The following is an 18,633-nucleotide window of genomic DNA, read 5'->3' on the forward strand; positions in this document are numbered from 1 at the left end:
GACATACGTTTCAAGGAAGAAATGTGTTATCAGTCAATGAAAAAAAAAACGGTGAAACAGAGCATGCTCAAAAGCATTAGAAAAACAATTATAACTATATCGTAAGCCTAATGCGACCAAACATTTTGAATTTCAGATTTCCATCGATGAATTGAAATAAACTAATCATTGCGAATTTGAAATCGAAGATTCAATTTTCCCACAGCTGGTGTTATCAAAGTTGAACTCTCAATTATTCTCCACCGATGTAACAAAATTATCAAATGTGAACTATAAACAAATTTGACCGAAATTACAAATATTCAAAAGAAGCAGAACTAATCGTGATGTTGTTTGAGATTCAAGGTAAAGTGGCATTAGTCACTGGGGGAGCTTCTGGAATTGGACTTGATGTTTGCAAGAAACTTCTTAGAGATGGTGTCAGAGTGAGTAAAGTCCTTTATATTTTCACACTAAAAATTTAAGCCATTTCAACATAGATCAATGGAAAATCAATTTAACTTTAGAGAGCAGTCATCGAATAAAAACCTTGTGAATTTGTGAAAATTTACAAATAGTTTTTCGTGCTCAAAAAATTATATTTTCAAAGTGATAATTTTGTTACTTCGAAGATAACCAAAAAAGGTACCTGCTTTTCTCTGAAGAAGGATGCGTTTACGCTGACTAATTTAAATCTAACAATAAAATTCCCAATAAAATATATATAATATAAGGATGATGACTGTTAGAAATTGACTTTTTTATGTCTCCCTACAAAATGTTGTTATCAAACTATTACGATTAGTGTTATCACAGCAAGCAAATTTTCGCTTTCCAAGTGAAACATTGTTAATTTATATTAATATAACTCTACGACTCTACGAAATTTTTTTATTTTTCATTGAAGGGATTAACAATAGCTGACATCAATCAAGAAGTTGGAGAAAAAGTAACTGAGAGTTTGAAAAGGGAATTTGACTCTAGTAACGTTATATTCGTTCGTACTGATGTATCGAATAGGAATTCTTTTGAGGGTGAGTTCCACTGAGATGCACACTATTTCAATTTTAATTTGACCCTGAATATCAGAAGGAGATTTTTGCCATGATAGACTAGATGGACCTTCAGGAATAGTCTTGAAAAAATTTGCATTTCTATTCAAAAAATTACCTGAATTTATTTCAAGTTAGAGACTGGCATGGTGTTTGATCTTCAAGCGACTTTTTTCGATGTGTTTCAGAGGCTTTCAAACAAACACTCCTGGCTTTCAAGAACGTTGATATCCTAGTTAACAATGCAGGAATTTTTGATGACCGATGTTATGAAAAGGAGATCGATATTAATTTCGTAAGTTGTTTTTGATTTCATATAGAGACTGTACAAATTTTCATCTACTTTCATTCTTTGGTTTCGACAAAATTGTGAAAAATGTCTTCATACAAAGAAAAATACTAAATAGTTGATACCGAAGATATTAATTTTGTGCGTTACTTTTTAATCACGCTGTATATTAGTCCGTGGGTTGAGAATGACATAAAATAAAACCAGAAATCATCAATGCAACAACAAAACCTGAAATTACTTTTCCCTTTGTTATGGTTTTTGGTGCATCTCTTGAGTTTTCCTTAGCAGGATCTGGATTATATTGATGCAAATAGCTCTTTACTGTTTTTTTTGTTCTCAGAAAGGTGCTGTGCATGGAATCACCCTTGGATTCCAAAAATACATCACCGAAAACAAATCAGGAGCTAAAGGAGTTATTGTCAATACTGCTTCTATAACTGGTACTCGGGTTTATCCATCAATGCCAATTTATGGCGCCACTAAAAGCGCACTGGTCTCCCTAACGATGGCATTAGGGGATGAAATTCACTACGAAAGAACGAAAGTGAGGGTGGTAGCCGTAGCCCCTGGTTTCACCACCACAAACCTTGGGTTAAACCGTCCCTTGACAGACATAAGCTTGGATGATGATTTTGGCAAGGTTTTGGAAGATCAAGTTCCTGGATACATTGAACAGCCGTAGGTTCATTTTTAATTTATTATAGATGTTATTTTTTTCAATAATTTTTACCGCACTTTCAGGGTAAATATTGTCGGGGAGAATATTATAAAGATTATTAGGGAAAAACCTTCAGGAACTGTTTGGATTTCTGAGGATGAAAAAGATATATACGAATATATCCCATCAAGACCAACCTACAAACCCACTTAAAGAACTTGAATAAAACGAGCTTTTTTATTTATTTGTATTGAAACAAAGCGTTGTAATGTGTGCAATATTATATTTCATTTTCATGAGTGATAATTTCTTATTATTAAAAACATTTTGTAGTGAGAGGGAATAGTGGATAACAAACAATACATAAAAGGAAAATGAAACGATTGTTCAGTTATTAAAAAAATAGATCACACGCAAACTTTAACATTTACAAATTGAATAAAATGGTCAGCATTTGATCGAATCTCTCTTCTTCAGCACTCCTCTGGTCCTCGAATCATCCGAAGAAGAAAAATAATACTTATTCTCACTTAATCTGAGAGCCCTGCAATTTTGAATCAAGGAATCGCATTCTGATTTCCTCTTTTGAATTTCGATCGACTATCTCACTCCAGCACTCTCTTCTTTGGGTATGTACTTTTGAACAACGTCTTTAGAAGTGAGAAAAACATTTTTTTGAACTTTGGGTAAGGTATCAGTCCAGGTCTTGTCTCTTGTGTTACGACACTGAAAGTCTTGTAGATTGTTCATGATTTCAATGAGGTTATTTTTCTCCTCTTCGGGAAGTGTTGACGTTATCTCATTGAAAATCTGAAATAATATAATAATATAATAACAATAATATAAAAAAACATATCATAATACAATATAACACAATAATAATGACAAATCAGCAGGCACAGAAGTAGTGTTACACTACTTGTATGTAACCTACATATTCACTCCAACACAAGAAAATATGAAATTAATTAGCAAAAAAAAAAAATGAAATAGCAAACTGAACGAGATTTGGGAAAGACAGATAAAAATATTCCAAATATTTTTGGATTCGTGATGTCACTTTACTAAGTTATTTTTCCCCTTTGTATACCTGATAATACTATAAGAAAACTTAAATTAAATCTACTTATACTTCTGAAAAAATAATTTTTGCAAATAAACAATTTTTGTAGTGTTCAAGCTTTTTTTTTTTTGAACATTTTGGTGGTCTTTATCTTTAACTAGGCAATTAGGCAAGCATTACTTACTCCAATTTTTCTCAAGCAGATGAGGGACATGAAAGTATCTCCACAACCCCTATAGTCTCCCCTCCTATGGGTAGTTGCAACGATTGAGGTGAGTGGACTTTTCATTTTGAGGAGTTCATGTTCAGATATATTTTCTTCATCCAGTTCACTGAGATCTAGAAAAAATTCGCAAGTATTTGGATAGGTACGTTCAAATATCCCAATATTCCAGTAGTTTTTTATCAAAATGAATCATGAAATGAAAATCTAAAAACACCTTTTTTAAATGTTTACAAAGAATTTTTTCAATCGCCTCAGATTGTTCAGATTCTCGTATTCTAATTGATGAATGAAAGGAATGCTTTTCGCACGTTGGAAGAAACCAATTTTCAACGTGCTAGTAACTTTCTCTGATAATGTCTGATAATGAAAAATTGCCTTATATAGGGTGATGTCAACAAGGATTTCATTTTAAGTTGAGAGAAGATTCATTATATTCATTTGCAGAAACATCAACCTTCAATATTCCTAAGCCTACTTGACTACAAGTTTTAATGAACGCACGTTAATTCCACGAAAAATTAAAATGGATATTGCTCTTCTTCTTTTTCACCTTGACTTAAATTCAGTCTTGTTATGACGTGAAGTGTCAGTGCAAATCAAAATTCACCAGTGACAATCTGGAGCATCAAAAATCATGTCATAAATCTTCAAAATTCATGTTGAATGAATGGAGCCATCGGTAGAGCACTTGAAGAACGTATATAGGTGTCTATCGATTTCCGTTTTGGCCTCTATAGTGGCAACATTATCCCTTGGCATCTTCTTCAGCAGCGACCTATGCATAGCTTTCCTGGCCACTGGGGGTAGTACGTTATTTTTCCTGCTATTACTGATAATACCGGATATTCCAGAGAAGAACAGGACCCTAAGGTTCTTCTTCCTACTTGGATTCGCAGGATTTTCCGGAATAGGACTCACAAATGCCTTCAGAGGCGTCTTGAAATACGATCCCATCTTGGCTCTAACCGCGCTTCTAGAGACCAGTCTGATATTCTGTTCGTTGTCTGCGTGCGCTATTTTTTCTGAGAGGGGCAGATGGCTTTTTCTAGGGATGCCACTGTCTGTGCTGCTGTTCACTTTGATAATTGTGTCTTTCGCAAACGTGGTCGATGAATCCAGGACAGTTTCCAGGGCTATTGTCTACCTGAGCCTTTTTGCGATGTGTGGACTGGTTTTGTATGATACCCAAGTGATCTTCGAAAGATTCAAGAGTGGCGATACGGACTTTATACGACATACCATGAACATCTTCACAGATTTCATCGGAATATATCGAAGACTTCTCATTATTGGAGTAGACAAAGAAATGCAGCATTCTGGTAGATCGGAAGAATCAGAGGAGGATGAGGAGATTCTATTCGGTTTATTTTCTACAACTGTAACACCTATGCACGCCCTGTTATGAAACTCTTCAAGGACATAAATAAATAAATTGTAGTACTATAAAAGTTTTTTAATTTTCCGTTGTTCGACAAAAAGAAGCCTTCCAACTTGAGTAGGTTGGTCAATTAGAAGTTAATTCTGTCTAAACTGGATTTTGTCACACTCACCTTTTGATTTTTTGAGGGTACCACTATAATTCTTACCCAGAAATGTATTTTTCCTCTCCAATGAATCCTTTGTAGTTTTCTTCATACCCTCTCTGCTATTCTCGTTAGGATATATCACGTACTGGTTAACCTTTCCTCTGTCTGGCGTTAAAACTATTCGAATTTCCATATTTTCAGCCAATCTCATCATCTCAATCGCCCAAGACCAATTTTTACTCTTGGCATCCACAATACCCTGGGCTGGTGTTATTTCTCCAGCATTCACAAGCTTACAAAAACACCCCAATGACTTCAGTTCTTCGCCATCGAATCTACTCTTTATATCCTCGAGATGCCATGAGATTTCAAAACTAACTTCGAATAAATTCGTCAGGTAAGGTTGAAGAACCCTAGCTAGATATTTCTCGTTGAAGTCTACAGCTTTATGAAGCAAATCTATGACGGTATGCACCATAACGATGTCATCTTCTAAGTCCAAAGATTTGATGGTCGTATCATCTCTCAACATTTCGATAAATCTGGAACTGTACCAGGAATATTCACTTTCGAGTTTTGATCGCTTCTTGTCTAGCTTTGCGTCTTTGTGAAGGAATTTTTCTTTGGCTTGTTCCATAAGGATACAGGTCAGATATGCAATATCCTCTGTGCGTTGTTCATCTTCGTCACCATTGAAGTTATGAATTTGCGTTACTTGGAACTGAAAGCAGATGCAGATCAGATTTTGACTACGAATTCTTCAGTAATTTGAGTCTAAACCTAATTGGCTCCATTATCGACTTGAAGAACAGAATCTGTAAACAATGAGGATATGAAAAAGTTTTATTCACCTTCAGAATTCTTCTGCGGACGTTCAAGATACTCCTCATGACCAAACTGATGTACTCCAACTGGTATCTTGTGAATTGCAGATGTTCGAAATGTTTCCTTCTCTTGGACTTCATCAAGCAGAATCCATTTTTCTTCGTATAGACCTTCGGTAACAACCCATCAATAAGGTCCCTCCATTTGATCAGTAGATTAATTTCGTTCTCTTGCGTTTTCACCAACGTTGTGAATTCTGCGTCACCTTTTGAATTGATTTACGAGGTTAACTGATATGCTAGTGACATTTTCGGGTAATTCAACATGGTCTGAGAGTGAAATAAGTCCCAACTTAGCGCTAATATTTTATGTCTACGAATAATATAATTTAACTTATGAAATAGCAGTGTATTTTACAAGTTCGAATGAATTGCTTGGAAATAACTATTTCAATAAGAGTATTGTTGAATCCGAATACAGAAAATGAAATGTCTCACTTGAGAAATTCTGTAAAGACTCATCGTACAGTTTCAGAATAAACATCCTGATATTGTTGGCCTCTATCATATAATCATCCTCTGACAAGTGCCCTGGATTCACCAAAAGGTTGGACTGCTTGAAGAAATAATTCGGCAGTTTCTGTTGTGCCAGATTGAACATAATCTGATCCAATATAGTCAGAACTATTTTCGACGTATACATGGAAGACCAGTCAACAGCATCGTTCAGGGGTTTCGTGGAATTTTTTTCCAATTCTTCGAAAAGCGATGTGAGAAATATGTACTCATTGAGTATTTTGTAGGATAACTGAAATATCATTACTAATTATCGGGATTTAGTTGATCATAAGGGTGCAGATGTACCTGGTATTGCTTCAGACTTCTGGGTATATCTATTTCGTCTTCTGAAATCTTCAGTATGTCAAGTATAGTTGAGATGGTACTTGTTTCATTATAATGGCTTAATATGGTATATTCTGCTGCTGGCACCCTTATCTGCCATGCGGATGATTGAACACCGAATCCAACAAGATACATGCCCTAAAACGAAATCAGATACTATCCGATTTAAGGTTTGAATGATTCAGTTGTAACTTACTGTCTCAGCGGCCATATGATAGAGCAAGCAGTCAGGATGAACCAAATGGATCCTTCTTGGGAAATCAGAAGAAGATGGCCAGGCATCAACGCCAATGGCAATTAAAAGCCTTATATCGAGACATATATTGTCGAAAATTGCAGATAAAAATTCCAATCTCAGTAGTATGCCTTGTGGATCATCAACTATCGCAATACGAAAATCTGAAGGGTTTGGGAATCCTACCTCTGTTCCATCTAATTCATAATTTTCGTTAATTTAAATCTGTTCCTAACAAAAATATATGTATGTAAAATCTCGGAAGAAATTTTAGCTTTGAAATGCTCGAAAACGGAGTTTTTCGAAAAAAAATCGATCATATCTATTAGTAAACATGGTGTTTCTAAGATTTCGGAGGAAAAATTCACAGTAATAACTTAGGGAGGTTTCTCAGATGGCTTTTTTTCGCATTGGTCATTTAATTTACCCAAAATTTCACAGGGGTGTTAATAAAATTCAACATAAACAATCTAATATGAAAGATTTGTTCGAGGAAGCTAACAAAAATGGTGACAGGCAAAATATTCTTTGAATCCCGGCGCAGAGAAGCCTATAGAACCCCTGCTGGCTGGAAACACATCCCCTAAGATCTTTCTTCAGAAACACCGTGTTTTATTATTCGATAAATACGAAAAATTCACCTTGCCCATAGTAGATTTGCTCGAAGGAAGGAATTTTCAATATGTGGTGTAAAGTAGCGGCATCCACTATTTTCCCTGGTATCCCACATACAACAGACTCATCGATAGTTTGAGGTGTTATTTGTCGGTCGTTTTCTGCTGCTTCTGCTAACAGTTTCACTAGGCGAGTTTGAACTTTATCCCTACGATGGGAAACAGCAATAGAAACGAGACAAAAATCGGACTTTAGAATATGTTATTTAATGTCAAGTTGAGGGTATCGTTTTCTCTCTTACCTTCTTAGAAAACCGTTGGGATTGATAAACTCATTCCAGGTTTTCATTTCGGACATAGGAACGCGTATTCTGCAATATGAGGTTGGACAGTCTTGGTCATTTTCAATTATTTCTAATCTGGATACACTGTCCAGTTCATAAAGGGGTGGCGTTGAGAGCTCATCTAAGCGTACCAAGTAAGATAAACTCTTGTTGGATATGTTCTGAAAAGAAAAAAGAGTTATCATTAGTATTGATTTGTACTCATGAACGAATGAACAGCTAATAATACTCTCTTCTCTCTCTTTCTTTATATTTCCTAGCATATTTCGAGTGATTTGATATTCTTAAACACAAAATATCTGTGAAATTCGGAAAATTGGGTTCTTTGGCTGAATGCAACTCTGTTCGAAAAAGATACATAGATGTGCAGAGTCATAGACTGTGAGAAATTAAAAAAAAAAAATTTAATTTCCTTTCATGGTATTTTTTTACGGAGAATAATTTATATTCCGGATTCCATGTGAGCAGTGAGCATTCAATGTATCATATTACGTATACCGCAATTACATGTTATGAAAAAATAAATAGATTATAGCAGTATTTGACGAATTGTTTCAATATTTTCTTCGACCTATATTCATTTGGAATCTTATTTTATTATTCATTACTGAATTTTTCATCAGAAATTACTCAGATAATCAGGAAATAACATATTTATCACGAAATAACCCAAGCATTTGATGAAATTATGGTGTTCAGAAAATTCTGAGCTTGAATTCTTCATTTACTAGTCCTTTAAACAAGTTCATAAGATCCTTCAGAGTAGCATCTTTCGGCTTATGTAAAAATGTTACAGGACCCAGGTTAATACATTGAAAGAACAAAAATATCCATCTGAATAATACACAATGTTTTAGAGCCTCTGAAAATTATAAAGAGAACATCTTGGTTATGGTTCGAATCGAGGATAGTTATATATACAGCCAGAATGGCCTTTGTGTCTATTATGGCATATGTTTTTTTATTGTTCCATGAAATGTATAGAAAGAAAGTTGATCTGAACTTCGTTTTATCTTATGGAGCAAATTCATTCGCTTATGTTTTTGTGAGTATTCAGTGAGATTTCTGCTAATTGATATTATATTCGAGTTTTTTATTGGCTAATAATATTGAGTAAAAAAGAATGTCAATATCAAGAATTACGAATAATAATCACAGGTCCAACGCTAGCAGTTTCGGAAAATAATAATAAAAATGATAATGCCTTCAACTCAATTCAAGATTTAAGAAAGAGTTTTACTTCGCTTCCTGCCAGATGGCGTTGGAGTATATTTATACATCCTAGCGACCGCTGGTATCGAATAAAGTGGCCATCTAGCTATTCATTCGTTTCATTTTCGTCGAGTAAGGAGTTGTGTTGCTCTAATTAGCTAAAATAAGACTGAAACCATGATCAGCTTCTACTCCTATTCTATTGGCTAGGTTGATTTATTTGTTGATTTTATACTTATTGATGTTATATTTCTGCTTCTGTTTTTGTCTATGTTTTTTTATTCGTTACTAAATTTTTTTCAGTACAACATAATTGCTTTCTCGTATATAACTCAGATGAAAACAATCAAATATATGGAGGATTACCAAAAAGAGCACTTTCGCTCTTTTTCTTCGGCAGGTGAAGAAGTCAATAAAAGTATAGTGAAGAAGATGAGACTGGGAAAATATCTTTCTTTGGGCCAGATGCTTTTCACCGTTCTCAGTTTGATCTCCCTACTGCCAATAAAGTCCGATAGATCTGGTATTTTGTATATAATTATGATGATAAAACGAGCAAGAGTACCCTATATCGTAGAATTATTCCATTCCCTTCATTTTTACGTCGTTCATTTCTTCGCTTTTCAAGTCGTTTATTGCTATAACAACGTGATGCTTTACTTCGTTCTCCATCTACACTTTCAATATCTTTTATTGATAGAAGATTGCAAACGATTGGAATATGGCTTGGATACTTATGGTTATACGAATAAATATCATCGAACAATTGAGAGCAGATTGAATGCTGTATTAAGCCACTACCAAACTGTCAGCAGGTTGGTACCACTCTTGAATTTAAATTTTATATTCATAAAATATTAGACCTGGATCGATATGAAAATCTTAAAAGATTTATTTGAAATATTCGAAAATTTTTTTTCAGGTTTCAAATTCTTATAGATGATCTCTTCAGGCGTCCCATGTTTTTCGTAGTTTGGGTTGGACTTGTAGCCCTGATGTTTGTTAGTTACTTATTAGTTGAGGTAGTATATCCTGATCCGTTTTTTGACAATGTATTCTTTAATATATGATTCGTCACATACACACTTCGTATTCACTAATTTGTGGAAAACTGGGTGGATTTTATTTCTTGCCTAAATTGGTATTTCTTCGCGAAATGTCTCGAGGAATGGGCATCAATATTCCTATTTTAATTGCAGGTAGATCTGGGATCAGATATTTTATTAGTTTTTATGGTTTGGATAAGCATCATTGAGATAGCCTTGCATTTTGTTGCTTATGGTCAACTTTATGCCGATCAAGTGAGTAAAAAGTCTTCAACATGATATTCATATTAATCAAATTTCATCTTGAGAATGTTTTGAATTGCATTATGAAGGGTCAAATTAAAATTGATAGCACAGTGCTTGAACAGCAATAACAATGCAGATCATTGTTTAAAATCACAGTTTTACTAAGAAATATCAACGTTGCAGAGGAATAATTTATGGGACACTCTATTGGATTTCCAATGGATCAATTGGAACAGCAGAAACAGAAGAACGTATCAAATGTTCCTCAAACATGTGAATCAAGAAACAGTAATAAAACCTGGAGGCCTCATTAATCTAGATTTGACATTCCTCATATGGGTAATGAATTTTTTTTCAAATTTTGATACATTAGTAGTAAGATGAGGATGGCTTCTCAGAAGGATGCTTAAATATTGTCTGAAGTTTAGTACCTCTCAATGTCAAACCCTAATTGTCACGTTTCTAGCCATATTTTTGAGCAGTTTTTTGTGAAGCCATTCGGTTTTGTTCGAGTTGAACGAAATGTTGAAAGGGTTGTATTTTTTATATTTACGATAATGAGTTCTCTTATTCTTATTATAAACTTTTGAATTTCAGTTTGGGAGGAAAACTGTGTCTGCTGTTGCGTTCCTATCTACGATCGAAGAAATAAACAGTTCGAATTAAGACTAGCTGAATTATCGTATAAATATAAGAGGTGATGTTTGAAATTTAGATTTCGACTCACATTTATGGCTTTGGGGTTGTTTTCCACCAGAAATTTCGAAGCAAACCTTGGATCCAACATGCCTACTGCACATAGCAATCGCTGAGTTAGTCTTTCTGCGACGCTTTTAGCTTTGAGGAAATGCTTATCTGAAAATAAAAGAAAAGTCTTTTTTAGTAGTCAATGAATTTCTGAAAATGGATGTAGTTTTCGAATATTATAATACTTCTAATGTCTCGTCCAATGAGGGAATAAAAAATGCATCATTCATTTCTATTTTAAACCACACAATATTCTAACACTAACACGTTATCATGTGACTCTTTTCATAAATTTTATTGCTATCGAAAATTCCTCGATAATTTTTTATGGCAAATCGAGCGCTACGAGAATTTGCACAGAGCAGTATTCAGTGCTTTCTGGAATTCTGGGGATAATTTTCTTACTGGCAATTTGGAAAATTTTTTCACCAGTAGGAAGCCACATTATTAGTTAGTCAAAATAACTATATTTGATAGTTATCGATGTTATTTTTTAATGTGAAATATTCTATTATATTTGTGAATCTCCGTGTTTCTGTAAAAGTCTCCCCATAACTTCGAAACTAGATGTCAAATTCAGACAATAGTTTGAAGAATTTATTTGAGGAGAAAGACATAGATATAGACGAAAATGTAAAGCTCGAAGAGTTCTATGAAAAAGTCGCCGATCTCTGAGTCCTGACTTTCAAGCAGGGCTATTTGAAGAAAGCTGGTATGGAATGAATTAATATGGCAGTTTGAAGATCTCCAAATTTAGGCAAGAAATGAAATCGACCCCTAACCACATTGCCATGTGACGAGAAAATAAAACTCGTTTTGTGAAGCTATTCTGAGGAAACATATTTGTCCAACAAAACATTCATGCTTCTAATGATTCTGCATCCTTTTCAATGATTTTCCAGTTTTTTCCGGATAACAAAGAATAAATATCACATGAATTTCATCATTAATTACGAGTAGTATAATAGAATCTCTCAATTACCTGTGTGATTCCGTTTCCGTTGAACTTTTTTACATAATATATGATTCAAATTCTGCAGTTGCTCCTGGGAGAATTTTATCCTGGAATTTTGCAAAATCAGAGGCTCCAGTTTGCTCTCAGATTTCTCCCCTCTTTCGGGGTTTTTTCTTCTCAGGAACATTCAGCTCATACGCCAAGAAGCACTTCGACACTGAACACTCGTTATGATGCTTAAACTCTGACTTTGAAATTCAATTGATTAATTACTGGCTGTTATTGCAATCGGAGTGTATTTCAGTTGACTGGGGAATTGAGATACTGGACGTATTTTATTAACATTCAATGATATATCCGTTGGTTTCCGTTGATTATAATTGATGGACAGGGACGGACAAATATTCGGCGATCGCTCACTGTTCCGTCCAATAAACTGCATAGAGTCCCTGCAAAAACACCATGTGTGTTAGTTTTTAATTTTACATGCAAGAATTGATTACAGTATACAGAAAATTTCATAGTTATCTATGGTCTAGATAAAATAGAGTTCTCCTAAAAAATAAACTACGTGGAATAGAAAATGGAACACCCAGTATCAATTAATTTGTTACCCTACAACAATTATATATATAAATGTATCTTGGAGAAGTGTTTATCCATCAATATACGAGAAAAATCCAAAGAGAGAAAGATTTTTGAGGATGATGGTAATGATGACGATGGTAATGACGACTTCCACTCAAAAAACTCAACGAATTAGGCAAGAATAATTATGTTTACTTGGCCTGGGATCACAGTCACTTGGTAGTCAAAAAAATTAAGATGCCATCACACTTGCCATGAGAAGAGATTATACTCCTTCATTTTAAAAGCCACAAAATTAGAAAGAATCATTTGATTTATCGTTTTTGATTAATTGGAGCGTAATATTTCAACCATTTTGAATTGATTTACACCGCTCCTGCACAAGAGGTATCAACTTCCTGTTTATTCAGATATACCTACATACTGTATCAGTCCTATTGTGTCATCCTACAAATAGGGTATTGATACTGTCCTACATCTATTATATATAATACGATCTCCGGTATGATAAAAAGAGTAAGAATTCAAACTTATGCTGAAGAGTTTCTTTTGATACCTTCTGACTGATAAAAATTGCAAGAAGATTTAGTATACCTCAAATTAAAAATAGATAAGAAAGAAAATTTCAATGAGGTGTAATTAACGGTACCAAAATTTCCGAGAATTAGGTACTTTAGACGATACCTTGTCTTCCTTTGTGGAAACGACAAACAGGTAGGTACCTGTTGAAAGTAATCTTTAGGGGAGAGTATTGAAAAAGTTGACTGTGAGATGAAGATTTTATTTTCAACATAAATAACAGATATATGCAGAATAATAAATTGGATCTAGACTGGACATAAAATTTTCTATAATATATCCTGATAACATAAACTATACTTATTTGATTTGGCAGAGAATAACTGCTACCAAATAATAAAATAACATAATAATTTTTCATGGGAGGGATTACATCATTAAATAACAGATATATACAGAATAATTGGTTCCCGACTAGACATAAATATATCTTTCTATAATATTCTGTTAGAAAAACCATATTATTGGGAAGAGAGTACATAAAAGTAAATAAATAACAACAATTTTCTACATGAGGACATATAAACAGTATCACATTTTTCACAGCAATATTCAACTATATTTATTTACAAAAAATTACACATTATAACCCTCAATTCTCAATAATTCTTACATGAATAAACTAATAGGGTAACAGTCATAAAATATGTTGGTCTGTCACCCCTGCTACTATTAAATTTTCCATTTCAGCTATCGACAGCCTATCAATTACCATATTTATAAAATGACCTGGTAATTTCCACTCGCTGAATCTGTTCAATATAACTGAACATTCTGTCATCAATTCCATCCTTTTCCTGCCCTTTTCAAATTTATAAAGGATGTCTGCGCTATAAATTGGATATAAGTCTACATCGAATGCTTCAATCTCCTCCAGGATAAGGTAGTTAGTAGTGTACCTCGCCAATTGCTTTATACTCTTCGTGAGAAGCTTCCAATAAGTGACGCAAGTGTCTTCTATTCTATGAGATTTGAGCCTGTTTATCTCTTGGTAACATTGTTCCAAATAATCATCTGCCTCTTCGCGTTTGCTCAAACGTTCCTTCAGCGTTTCATTTACAGGAGTACCTTTGCAAATTTCCATGGCAATGAATTTCAGGATGATCTTCCCTATTTCGTTCGTTTTTAACGAAGTTGGGATGTATTTCAAGAGACATACCGAGTGTTTTGTAGTTAAGTCTAGATAGGCATTGTTTCTCAGGAAGATCGAAGCAATCTGGCTATTGCTTCTTCTGAAGCAGTAATGGAGAGGTGAGCGTCCACGAAAATCCTTGGCATCCACATTTAATCCCCTGTCTAGAAAGAGTTCCACCAATTCTGTTGTCATAACAATTTTCTGGTTGTATTCGGCGACAACCGTATAAAACGGTATGTTACCATTGTGGTCCATGATATAGGAATATGGATTATTTTCTAGACATTTCTCCATAATCTCTTTCTCGGGTGAATTGTAACAAGCTACATGTAGGGGAGTTTCCCCTAGGCCATTTCTTTTCTCCACGCTTCCTCCAACTTCGACTGGATAACTTATATACTCCTTTCTCTGGAAGAAAGCAGCACAATGCAGCGGATTATCCGTGAAGAAACAGCCCTTATTAACATCAGCGTTCATTGCCAATATTTTTTTTGTAATCTTATAGAAACCTCTCCGGACCGATATAAGAAGTGCTGTATCCCCAATTGAATTCAAAGGCGCGTTGATATCTCTTATGAATCTCAGCAACATACAGATGATGTTTTTATCTAAAACCAAGAAGAATATTAAAATTATACATACTGAAGTCAAGTAACTCAATAGATTGAAAGAAGTCGTATTTTGAAAAGTAAAAATATATTTTGTTTTGTTATAGATTCAAATCGAATACAAAAAGAATTCATCAATGAGAGGAAAAGAAAGTAGTGATACATATCCAGGGTGTTTTCAAAGGTTTTTTTCGACAGAAGAAATAACAAATCTCATGCATCATACTGATGATATTTTTATCTAAAAACCAAGAAGAATATTAAAATTATTCATACTGAAGCTAAATATCTCAATGAATTGAATGAAATCGTGTTTTGAAAAGGCAAAATATAATTTTTTTGTTATATATTCAACTCGAATACAAAAAGAATTCAAGAATGAGAGGAATAAAAGAAATTACTTTCTATAATTCTTCTTAATTTCGTTCAGTGAAAGATATTCAGGGTGTTTTCCGAGGTGGGGCTTTTTTTCGACAGAAGAAATAACAAATCTCATGCATCATACTGATGATATTTTTATCTAAAAACCAAGAAGAATATTAAAATTATTCATACTGAAGCTGAATATCTCAATGAATTGAATGAAATCGTATTTTGAAAAGGAAAAATATAATTTTTTTGTTATACATTCAACTCGAATACAAAAAGAATTCATCAATGAGAGGAAAAGAAATTACTTTCTATAATTCTTCTTAATTTCGTTCAGTGAAACATATCCAGGGTGTTTTCAGAGGTGGGGCTTTTTTTCGATAGAAGGAATAATAAATCTCAAGCATCATATGATGATATTTTTATCTAAAAACCAAGAAGAATATTGAAATTATTCATATTGAAGCTAAATATCTCAATAGATTGAATGAAATCGTATTTCGAAAAGGAAAAATATAATTTTTTTTGTTATATATATTCAACTCGAATACAACAAAATTCATGAATGAGAGGAAAAGAAATTACTTTCTATAATTCTTCTTAATTTCGTTCAGTGAAACATATCCAGGGTGTTTTCAGAGGTGAGGCTTTTTTTTGACAGAAGGAATAATAAATCTCATGCATTATACTGATGATATTTTAACTAAAAACCAAGAAGAATATTGAAATTATTCATACTGAAGCTAAATATCTCAATGAATTGAATGAAACCGTAGTTTGAATAGGCAAAATATAATTTTTTTTGTTATATATTCAACTCGTATAAAAAAAGAATTCATCAATGAGAGGAAAAGAAATTACTTTCTATAATTCTTCTTAATTTCGTTCAGTGAAACATATCCAGGGTGTTTTCTGAGGTGGGGCTTTTTTTCGACAGAAGGAATAATAAATCTCATGCATCATACTGATGAAATTTTCATCTAAAATCTAAAGAAGAATATCAAAATATTCATACTGAAGCTTAATATCTCAATGAATTGAATGAAATCGTATTTTGAAAAGGAAAAATATAATTTTTTTTGTTATATATTCAACTCGAATACAAAAAGAATTCATGAATGAGAGGAAAAGAAAGAGAATTTCTATAATTCTTCTTAATTTCGTTCAGTGAAAGATATTCAGGGTGTTTTCAGAGGTGAGGCTTTTTTTCGACCGGTGCTGGGGGTACAAATCATTTCACCAAAAATTGTCTATATAAAATATAGATGGCTGAGATACTACCCTTAGACGTTAGACAAAATTTCATCAAATTTCAAGTACGCGACTGTGGAAGGTGACTCTGGCATCGAAAAAATGAAACAAAACCACAAAACAGTGACTGGACCCTGAATGGTTAAATATACTTTCAAGTCTATCTGAATAGTTGCATCAGATCACTTGAGAGATTGAGACAGTTTATTGAAAGTGCTTATGTTTACAAATTGTTATCCTATTTCATCCCATTTTTACAACGATTGATGTATGAATGACCATTATGAAAAAAATTTGTGAATAATTTAGGCGAATTCTATTTTTTACACTTGTTCCTAAGTAGATTTCTGTCAATTGGTATAGAAATGCTGAGAAAAATTCGGAAGTCCTAAAAGATTCCATCACAAGAAAAGATTTTGCCATTGCCTTGCGATAATTCAGATAATAAATAATCTAGAGTCGTATTAGAATCTATTTCAGTAATCATTTCAAGTTTATTTTCAAACTTTGCCATTTTGAAATTTTCGTATAGGTAATTTTTGGTGAAACACTTTATTTTGACCAGTTCTTTCTTCTGTTAAAAAAAAGCCTCACCTACTGTTACACCAAGACATAGATGGAAGACTAAATAATATATTACTCAATTACCATGTTCGTAGATAGGCAGGAGCGAGGGTAGACAGGACCATCCAAAAATTCCGGTGTCATCCCTCTTCCAGGTGTTGAAACCGACTAAATTTCCGAGCACGAGCAGGCAAGCATAAAACCACTTTTACAAAACACCCCACCCCACCCCCTCCAGAAAAAAAATCCTGGCCACGCCCATGTGAATTACAGCCAGTTTCATGATGAATTTTTAAGTCTCTTGAAATTCAAAAAAGTTTATTTTCAGTCCATCTAATATAATATAATCGTATTCATTCATGTTCTGAAAGATTGGTAAACGATGAGAAAGTATCGCAATTCTTATGGGGTAAAGGGTGAGATATTTTTTTGATTTTCGAGGCCCTCCATGATGTCCAAGGTAGCCCCAGTTTGGTGCGCTCACGAGTAGATCCGCCACTGAGGGTTGGACACACAGCATAACTATAAATTGAAAGTTTCAGTCAATATTCTTATCGAAATAGTGTTTCGTGTTGTTAGGTTTGAAAGCACCCTAAATTACCCATTCAAAATTCGTAAAGCTGGTCGTAGAATAGAGTAAAATTTGCAAATATACTTGACTTTCGCAATTATTGCTAACGACTTCTTATCTGTAGTCTCCACGTGGCCAAACATCTATTAATTTCGAGTATAATTATTCATGATTTACCAAGACATATAACACTCTTCGAATATTGCGATACAACCGAAAATATGGAAAAAAAATAACAATAGATAATATTTGTATGCAGCATTTCACAAAACAAATACATTTATAGTTTTCAAAATATTGCACTCAGGATCTACACACTGAATAAGTTATTTAAATATCTACAAACACTCACTTTCTCCTCGAAATATAAATTCAGCAACCGTTGTTTCTCTGCTTAACTTCTTCAAAGGATCCGCACCTTTTCTCAGCAGCAATTTGAGTTTTTCTTCAAGATCCTCAACGGTGGACCAATCCATGTCTACAGGTCTATGAGCATATAATTTCAGCACGACTACACCCAAGGGAGTTATACCCTCTTTATTCACGCAATCGATATAAACTTTTTTCGAATTCACCATCTTTTTCACAGATTCAAGCGTGCCGTTTAGGCATGCTTCATGAAGAGCATCATCATAGATTTCTTCTTTCGTAGTAATTTCTAAAGGCTCCATCGCGACACAAGGAAATGATTTGCTCTTACCACAATTTGAAGATCGGAATCGAAATTTGTATTTACACTTGTGATTATATTTCTTGGACTTAACCAAATTCGTGATTCTTTTTCGTAAATAGGCACTAGTAACCATTTGGAAATATTTAACGGACGAACTTTACCTTCACGTGGCACTTGGGTAACTGAACGAATGACAAGAAATCCTCAATTTAAAAGCAATGAAAATTACCTACCTGCCGAATAACGAGAATTTGTTGACACATCCTGGGGGCACAGGATTTGTCATCCTAGAAATCACAAAGAGGTACCGAATGATACTCAATTCAATTGAATTCATAAAAGGAAGGTACTTTCTATTTCAATAACCTTTTAA

At 33.8% G+C, this 18,633-nt stretch overlaps 5 protein-coding genes across 7 annotated transcripts; 2 read left to right on the forward strand and 3 right to left on the reverse strand.

Moving 5' to 3' along the window:
• Nucleotides 1–184: 184 nt before the first annotated feature.
• LOC123316611 (15-hydroxyprostaglandin dehydrogenase [NAD(+)]-like) lies at nt 185–2,284 on the forward strand. Its single transcript, XM_044902783.1, has 5 exons — nt 185–425; nt 887–1,013; nt 1,220–1,326; nt 1,664–2,001; nt 2,065–2,284. Exons 1-5 carry the CDS (start codon nt 327–329, stop codon nt 2,192–2,194), a joined length of 801 nt encoding a protein of 266 aa, XP_044758718.1. The 5' UTR covers nt 185–326; the 3' UTR covers nt 2,195–2,284.
• On the reverse strand, nt 2,245–12,245 carry LOC123316608. Of its 3 annotated transcripts, none has more exons than XM_044902779.1 (11): nt 11,950–12,245; nt 10,948–11,075; nt 7,675–7,877; nt 7,400–7,581; nt 6,720–6,955; nt 6,485–6,661; nt 6,119–6,428; nt 5,648–5,886; nt 4,857–5,517; nt 3,229–3,383; nt 2,245–2,791 (listed from the first exon to the last, which is right to left on the reverse strand). In XM_044902779.1, the coding sequence occupies exons 1-11, from the start codon at nt 12,107–12,109 to the stop codon at nt 2,582–2,584; spliced, it is 2,661 nt and encodes an 886-aa protein (XP_044758714.1). In that variant the 5' UTR covers nt 12,110–12,245; the 3' UTR covers nt 2,245–2,581. The 3 variants fall into 3 exon arrangements, with proteins under 3 accessions (XP_044758714.1, XP_044758712.1, XP_044758715.1); XM_044902777.1 differs by having other exon boundaries at nt 4,821–5,517; nt 11,950–12,244; XM_044902780.1 differs by lacking the exon at nt 11,950–12,245 and adding an exon at nt 11,153–11,252 and having other exon boundaries at nt 4,821–5,517.
• LOC123316610 lies at nt 8,573–10,958 on the forward strand. The gene is made up of 5 exons (XM_044902782.1): nt 8,573–9,743; nt 9,851–9,950; nt 10,128–10,229; nt 10,404–10,559; nt 10,818–10,958. The coding sequence occupies exons 1-5, from the start codon at nt 9,199–9,201 to the stop codon at nt 10,884–10,886; spliced, it is 972 nt and encodes a 323-aa protein (XP_044758717.1). The 5' UTR covers nt 8,573–9,198; the 3' UTR covers nt 10,887–10,958.
• Nucleotides 12,246–13,445: 1,200 nt separating the features above from the next.
• Nucleotides 13,446–17,233, reverse strand: LOC123317425 (ankyrin-3-like). The gene is made up of 2 exons (XM_044903953.1): nt 17,101–17,233; nt 13,446–14,832 (listed from the first exon to the last, which is right to left on the reverse strand). The coding sequence occupies exon 2, from the start codon at nt 14,813–14,815 to the stop codon at nt 13,727–13,729; it is 1,089 nt and encodes a 362-aa protein (XP_044759888.1). The 5' UTR covers nt 14,816–14,832; nt 17,101–17,233; the 3' UTR covers nt 13,446–13,726.
• Nucleotides 17,234–17,308: 75 nt separating this feature from the next.
• LOC123316707 lies at nt 17,309–18,423 on the reverse strand. Its single transcript, XM_044902901.1, has 2 exons — nt 17,940–18,423; nt 17,309–17,538 (listed from the first exon to the last, which is right to left on the reverse strand). Exons 1-2 carry the CDS (start codon nt 18,391–18,393, stop codon nt 17,309–17,311), a joined length of 684 nt encoding a protein of 227 aa, XP_044758836.1. The 5' UTR covers nt 18,394–18,423.
• Between the last annotated feature and the right edge of the window lie 210 nt (nt 18,424–18,633).

This window comes from Coccinella septempunctata, chromosome 7 (genome assembly GCF_907165205.1).
Source record: "Coccinella septempunctata chromosome 7, icCocSept1.1, whole genome shotgun sequence".
Lineage (NCBI taxonomy): Eukaryota > Metazoa > Arthropoda > Insecta > Coleoptera > Coccinellidae > Coccinella > Coccinella septempunctata.

Bases quoted from the DNA above. Each gene is read 5' to 3' on its own strand.
- LOC123316608 (XM_044902777.1), bottom strand. From the start codon at position 12,109: ATGTTCCTGAGAAGAAAAAACCCCGAAAGAGGGGAGAAATCTGAGAGC. The intron at 6,956-7,399 runs GTGAATTTTTCG...ATTATGAATTAG, and splicing joins GCAAATCTACTATGGGCAAG to ATGGAACAGAGGTAGGATTC. The intron at 6,662-6,719 runs GTAAGTTACAAC...ATTTCGTTTTAG, and splicing joins ATCATATGGCCGCTGAGACA to GGCATGTATCTTGTTGGATT.
- LOC123317425 (XM_044903953.1), bottom strand. From the start codon at position 14,815: ATGTTGCTGAGATTCATAAGAGATATCAACGCGCCTTTGAATTCAATT.
- LOC123316611 (XM_044902783.1), top strand. From the start codon at position 327: ATGTTGTTTGAGATTCAAGGTAAAGTGGCATTAGTCACTGGGGGAGCT. The intron at 426-886 runs GTGAGTAAAGTC...TTTTCATTGAAG, and splicing joins TTCTTAGAGATGGTGTCAGA to GGATTAACAATAGCTGACAT. The intron at 2,002-2,064 runs GTAGGTTCATTT...CCGCACTTTCAG, and splicing joins CCTGGATACATTGAACAGCC to GGTAAATATTGTCGGGGAGA.
- LOC123316610 (XM_044902782.1), top strand. From the start codon at position 9,199: ATGTTTTTTTATTCGTTACTAAATTTTTTTCAGTACAACATAATTGCT. The intron at 10,230-10,403 runs GTGAGTAAAAAG...TCAACGTTGCAG, and splicing joins GTCAACTTTATGCCGATCAA to AGGAATAATTTATGGGACAC. The intron at 10,560-10,817 runs GTAATGAATTTT...TTTGAATTTCAG, and splicing joins ATTTGACATTCCTCATATGG to TTTGGGAGGAAAACTGTGTC.
- LOC123316707 (XM_044902901.1), bottom strand. From the start codon at position 18,393: ATGGTTACTAGTGCCTATTTACGAAAAAGAATCACGAATTTGGTTAAG. The intron at 17,539-17,939 runs GTGAGTGTTTGT...TTCAATTTATAG, and splicing joins ATTTATATTTCGAGGAGAAA to TTATGCTGTGTGTCCAACCC.